The 6,339-nt window shown below is 47.5% G+C and overlaps 1 protein-coding gene across 1 annotated transcript; it reads left to right on the plus strand.

The window, feature by feature from the left end:
* The first annotated feature begins 1,903 nt into the window (after positions 1-1,903).
* On the plus strand, positions 1,904-5,442 carry SDF2L1 (stromal cell derived factor 2 like 1). Its single transcript, XM_066199774.1, has 3 exons — positions 1,904-2,136; positions 2,870-3,066; positions 4,304-5,442. Exons 1-3 carry the CDS (start codon positions 1,968-1,970, stop codon positions 4,580-4,582), a joined length of 645 nt encoding a protein of 214 aa, XP_066055871.1. The 5' UTR covers positions 1,904-1,967; the 3' UTR covers positions 4,583-5,442.
* The last annotated feature ends 897 nt before the right edge of the window (positions 5,443-6,339 follow it).

The raw sequence follows: 6,339 nt of genomic DNA on the forward strand, positions 1-6,339 counted from the left end.
TGTGTGTGTATAGACATGTGTGTGTGTGACTGAGTCTAGTACTTGGACTTGTTTTAATGCTGGCCTGGCATTTAAGTCAGAGAGTTTTCTTAAATGTAGGTATAGCTATGTAAAACAGGCCAAAGCCAGCACAAAAAAAACCCTAACCATTCAATTGAGTGGTATCACATGGGAAGGAAAAATCCTTGCAGCTTCAGGACTGGTGGAAGAGAGAGCCAACTGAGCATCTTATGATGTTTGCACTACCCAGCAATACTAATGTGCTTTCTAAATCATCCTATTAAATCAAGTGCAGTGTTTCAGTTCTTTGCTGTTGCAAGGACAAAATACTATTGTTACAAAGATTTAAGTCCCAAGACGGGAGCCCTTCTACCTGTTTCCTTGCCACTGAGAAGATCAAAATCTATTGCTCGTTTGGATTACTTCGAATTCTTCACAGTTTTAAGTGACACACAAGGCTGTGATGTGGTACATGGGTCAATCCAAGGAGCAGTTTCAGAGGCAAAAGGACAATGTAGGAGTTCAAGTGTCCTTTGTCAATGGCTGCCTCTTATGGAGATAGGTTTTAGTTTGGGGTTTTTTTTGAGGGGTGTATTTCTTCAGTTTGCAAAACTGTGCAATAAAGGACAGTATGTATGTTCATTTATGCAGGGTTTTTTCCTACAGAATAGAGCTTCTTTGTTAGAAGAACTTTGCAAGATACTGAAGCACGGAAGGTGAATTTTGGGATCCAAAGGCAAAGACGTTATGTTATTGGTACAGCTTAATGTTACAGCAACATTGTTAGTTCTTCTGTGGTGTTTATGCCCTATAATTAGAAGCTCTAATATAATCCAGAAATTACTGGAGCTGTGATGTATTGTCATCCACGTCACTTCACAAACATGAATTCCCTTCGTTTTTCAACACTGTGTTACTTTTCTCTGTAAGTCCTCCAAATAGGTAGATATTTACTCCATTCTAAGAGGCAGAGCTGCAGGGAGGAGCAGACCTAACTGTGCCGCCTGCCAGCTCTGAGCCAGCAGTGGCCTGAATGGAGCAGCGGGGGCTGAATGACACGACGGTGCCAACTGCGGCTCCCCGAGGCTGGATCTAAACACTGCCCGTACCTGGGCCGTGACCCTAGAGCCGGGCAGTCTCTGACATGTGCTCTCGCTGTGAGGACATTTGTCCTTCCCTGGCTTTGACGATACCCGAACACTCCTACCCACAGCACGTTTTCCGCCCTTTAACAACCCCTCAGCCTGACCGGGCTGCAATTTCTCATTATAGCCCAGACCACATTAGACGAGAGGGCAGCAGTGACAGACCTGGCCTCTCCTCCTACGTTCTCAGCAAGGGCAAACTGGGCAAACTGCAGAGTGGTGTCAGCGCTGCCCCGGGGGTGCCCAGCAGCCGGAGGTGACACCGCTCCGGGCCCGGGGGTGCCCAGCAGCCGGAGGTGACACCGCTCCGGGCCCGGGGGTGCCCAGCAGCCGGAGGTGACACCGCTCCGGGCCCGGGGGTGCCCAGCAGCCGGAGGTGACACCGCTCCGGGCCCGGGGGTGCCCAGCAGCCGGAGGTGACACCGCTCCGGGCCCGGGGGTGCCCAGCAGCCGGAGGTGACACCGCTCCGGGCCCGGGGGTGCCCAGCAGCCGGAGGTGACACCGCTCCGGGCCGGGGGCGAAGGCTCCGGGGGCGGCGGCAGCGCCGGCCGGGCCCCGTGAAGGAGCGGCGCCCGCAGTTCTCCTTCGCGTCCTCCCCTGGGGGCCGCCACGCCGCGGGCTCTGATTGGCCACTTCTCTCCGGGCCGGTTCGCCGTCGCCCAATGAGAGCGCGCGGTGGGGCGGGGAGCGCGCGGCGATTGGCTGGGCGCGGCGGTGGGCGGGGCGGTCGGTGGGCCCGCGCGGGGGAGCGGAAGCGCGGCGCTGAGGGCGGCGGTGGCGGCCGGGCTGAGGGGGCGGTGGGGCCGGCCGGCTGCGGCGCGATGCGGGGCGGCCGCCGCCTCTTCCCGCTGCTGCTCCTGGCGCTGCTGCCCGGGCTGTGCCGCGGCAGGGAGCCGGCGCCGGGCGCCGTGACTTGCGGCTCGGTGCTGAAACTGCTCAACACCCGCCACAGCGTGCGGCTGCACTCGCACGAGGTCAAGTACGGCTCCGGTGAGCAGGGCCCGGCCGGGGAGCTGGAAAATGGCGGGGCACGGGCTGTGAGGGGTGCGAGGAAGCGGGGGGGGACAGACGGTGCCTGGCGGGGAAATGGCGGGGGTGGGCAGGCGGTGAGGGCGGTGGGGAAGGTGGAGCAAGTTGTAGCTTCCCGAGATTCGTGCCCTCGGTGCAGAGGGAAGCGGCAGGCCCGGGGTGGGGTATAGGGGTGGGCTGGAGACACGGCAGGGACGGGGATGCTGAGGCCTACGGGACAGGAGCGTGTGTCAGCTGCTGTGTGGGCCCTGGAGTCGGGATGTGACGGGGGTGCTCTGCCCTTGTCCCTCAGGAAAGCCCTGCTCAGTGTCAAGGGCCTCAGCAGAACCTTCCCAATGTCTGTTCTGGCAACGAGGGTGTTGGTCTGTTTGGGAACACGAAGACCTTGATAGTGTTTTTGATAAAGGTGGGATGGCATCAGTAGTACCTGTCTCGGATCAGATTTTTTTTCTTGTGTGTTCCCCATGAACTTTGACAGTTTGCATCTGCTAACACACGCTGTGTTTCACTGCTTCCATCAGAAAGATTATTTGGTATCTGGCTGCCTTTTGCAATCAGTAAATGGACTGTGAGAATTCAACATCTCGTAAACATGAAGGCATGACAATATTAAAGCAAATTTCTGTAGGTTTCTCATGTCTTTTTGAACTGGGGAAGCGGGGTAAGTCTTGTGTCATTTAATTTATTCAAACAGGAAGTGGGCAGCAGTCAGTGACAGGAGTTGAAGCTTCAGATGATGCCAACAGCTACTGGCGGATCCGTGGGAAGAGTGACAGCAGCTGCCAGCGTGGGACACCAGTGAAATGTGGGCAAGCCATACGACTTACCCACGTTAACACTGGGAAAAACTTGCACACTCATCACTTCCCGTCACCACTCTCCAATAACCAAGTGAGTTGGTTTAAATAAATCTTAAGCTTTTGTGTAAGTACTGTATGCTATTGACAATAGTCTCTCCAGTTTTTGGGGGTTTTGGAGAATCAGGCTTGAGTACCAGCTGCCAGAAGCAGTATGTCTATGCATATCCAGATTCAAATATAGGCTTTTCTGCATCCTGAAATGATGTATTTCAGTTCTTGACAGAGGTAAGATTAGTATGTGCCAGTACTGGTATTTCACAGTACTTTTAACAAATCTACTTTTTTTGGTTTGTTTGTTTGTTGGGGGTTTTTTTGGGTTGGTTTTTTTTTTTGGCACACTGTTACTACTGGGAAGACTGTCCTGAAATGTTTGGTGTTTTCAAGATGCAGGAGACTGAGTATCTCCCTCAACATTGTGAAGATTACTCTAGATCCAGGCAACTAATCATGTGTTATATAATATTAGGCATTCCTACATCCATGTTCCTTGGTGATCCAGTCTATTAGTCTCAGTTGTCTTCTTGCTATCCCTACTTCATTTCACTTTTCTTACTTGTCTGTCCTTTTTCCACAGGAAAACTGAATCTGCTCTTACAATCCTATTTATTTATAATTTTGTTCATATCTAGAAGAGTGTAATTTCTAACTGTAATTCAGCTCCAGTCTTGTCCTTGAACACCTACTTCTCCAAGATTGAAAATCTCTCTTAAACAATGCAGTTGTTGGAAGATTTTTGTTGTTAGTCATGTCAGGCTATGTAGATAGGTTGTCACATTCAAACTTGGAAGATCTGACTCTTTGTGGAAAAGTTTTTCTTTCACCATGAGTAAAGTGGCTGGTACAATAAGGTCCAGCTCTGTGTAGGGTGTCTAGATAACCTGATTATTAAAAGAAGTGATGGAAAAATAACATTTCAAAAGAATTGCGTAAGGGAAAGGTTGAGTCTAAAACCTTCCCTCAGGTTTCATTTTTCAGTGTAGGCACTTCATTAAGGTAAGAATGTTCAACTGTTGTTGTGGGGTGTTGTTTTGTTGGAGGTTTTTTAGCACTTTTTGCTCAGATTACAGGTTGGAGTTTGTTGGCACTGTGTTCAGATTGTAGTGGTAGAACCTGACTGCTTCTGGCTTTGGAAACTGTTGACAAAGCAAAACAACACCACTCCTTCCCCCATCCTTGTCTTTGAGCTCTGCTGAGCCTGTGGTTGATATTTGTGTGTGCTGGAGGTGTTTGCTTACACTCTCACTCGAGGAAGCTTGTGTCTCTAACAGGAAGTAAGTGCCTTTGGGGATGATGGCGAAGGAGATGACCTGGATTTCTGGATTGTGCAGTGCAGTGGGACTTTCTGGGAGCGGGAGGACGCCGTGCGCTTCAGGCACGTGGGGACTGAGGTGTTCCTGTCCATCACGGGGGAGCAGTACGGCCACCCCATTAGGGGCCAGCGGGAGGTCCATGGCATGCCTGCTGCCAACCACCACAACTATTGGAAAGCCATGGAGGGAGTCTTCATCAAACCCAGTCTGGACCCTACAAAACATGATGAGCTCTGAATTGACGCGGGATCCAAAATGCTTCATGTGACTCCGGTGTTTGGAGATGCTAATCCTTGGTCTCTTCTAAGTCCTGCCTTGCCTGAGTGACTTTCTGTTTTACTGAAGGGCATTAGTTCATTCTAGGAATGCAGCACTTCTGTGGGGAATGGCTTCTGCCAGGTTCAGCCACTGACATTTATTTGGTGGAATCCTTTCTGAATTTCCAAGCTTTATTGTTGAAACTAGTTCATACATCTGTTAGGTTTTGTTGTCATTTGTTTGCTTGTTATTTTCTCGAATTCGAAGGAAATGAAAAAATGAAAGTAATCTTTTTCTCTAGTCTCGAGTACAATAAAACTTTTTATTTTGTAATCTTTTTCCAACTATAATTAAATATTTGGAAACTGATTTCTATGTCCTAGTGAAAGAATGTTATTGATGAGGAGATGGATTGAGTCTAGAAATGGAAAAGCGGTTCTGAAATGTGGTGTTTTTTTGAATGACTTGCAGTCAGCTATTCAGTCTTTGAGTTAAAAAAGTATCCATTTGAAAATTGCATCCAGTTTCTTATGAGAGTTTCATTCTGCATTGTATTGGAAGACTTGAAAATATTGTGTATGTTGGAATAAGAAGACAAAATTTGCATATTTTTATTTTGTCCAAGAAATTCAGATGTTCTGGTAGTGGTGGTACAGCTGACTGTCCATTGGTAAGGCTGCTTTGCTCTATGAACAGGTACAGAAAACTGCTGGTTGCTGAATTAATATTAGAATTTTATGAAGTTTCTTATGGTGCAAAGGAATAGTTGAATTTGGCTTACTTCTGTGTCACCCTACAGGATCCGAATGACAATCCAGGTGAATAAATAGTGAGGTATACACCTGTGTGGGGTTTTTTATGTGTGAATCCAGAAGAGCTAAAAAAATCTGAGACAATGGTTTGATCATGGATTTCTGACAGGGTGGTGTGCACTGGGGTGCTAGCAAGGAATCTTCACTGAGCAAGTTAAGAATTTCTGTGTTCCTCTGTGAAAAGAGAAATTAATTCTTCAGTGCATTTTTACGCAGTGTTACTGGAAATACTGATTAAAATTCAAAATATGATATATTTGTGATTTTGTTTCAAATTGAAAAGCTCACCAAATGAGTGGGAAAAGTCAAAACATTCAGGTGCTCTTGTCTGCATGTGTAAATAGTTTACTGCTCATTAGTCAGTCAGTTAAAGAAGCAGGGGGTGGGAGCTGCAGCGTTGGTGTTGTGTTGAGAGGGTGCTTCAAGCATTTGAGTTCAGCTTTACACATCCAGCCACTCTGTGCACCTCATGCAGCACCTCAGGCTGGCTCCAGGTTTTGTTTAAGGGTTTCCTTCTGGGGAAGATTCATCCAAACCCTATGGAAAAAGGAACCTCTGTAACAGCATTTCTGTGTACTTCACTATTTTTCTTCAGAGAAAAAGGTAAGAATGTTTTTATACTTATTTTAGTTGCATGTGTGTATTTCAAGATTGCAGGCATTTTGAAGATCTAGTAGACTGGCTTTTGCTGTTTTGTATTAGAAGTAAACTTTCACGTGATTAATATTTCAGGTTCACTGGTACTCCTGACTAATTGGTATTGAGCTTATAGCTATAAAAGGATAACTGTTTAAAAACAAACCAAACCTGCATAAACAAGCTTTTCATTTATTCAGGAGAGCACTTCTTTTGAAGGTGGTACATACATAACCACAAAAAATGTGATAGCATTTGACAGGAAGAAGAAATAGTTTTGGCAATGAG

This window comes from Chamaea fasciata, unplaced genomic scaffold (genome assembly GCF_029207755.1).
Source record: "Chamaea fasciata isolate MVZ Bird 193981 ecotype frontalis unplaced genomic scaffold, bChaFas1.0.hap1 SCAF_18, whole genome shotgun sequence".
Lineage (NCBI taxonomy): Eukaryota > Metazoa > Chordata > Aves > Passeriformes > Sylviidae > Chamaea > Chamaea fasciata.

What these genes read in the sequence shown, in the direction of transcription:
- SDF2L1 (XM_066199774.1), top strand. Translation starts at nt 1,968, where the DNA reads ATGCGGGGCGGCCGCCGCCTCTTCCCGCTGCTGCTCCTGGCGCTGCTG. An exon ending in CGAGGTCAAGTACGGCTCCG is followed by an intron (nt 2,137 to 2,869) that starts GTGAGCAGGGCC and finishes TTATTCAAACAG; the next exon opens with GAAGTGGGCAGCAGTCAGTG. An exon ending in CACCACTCTCCAATAACCAA is followed by an intron (nt 3,067 to 4,303) that starts GTGAGTTGGTTT and finishes TGTCTCTAACAG; the next exon opens with GAAGTAAGTGCCTTTGGGGA.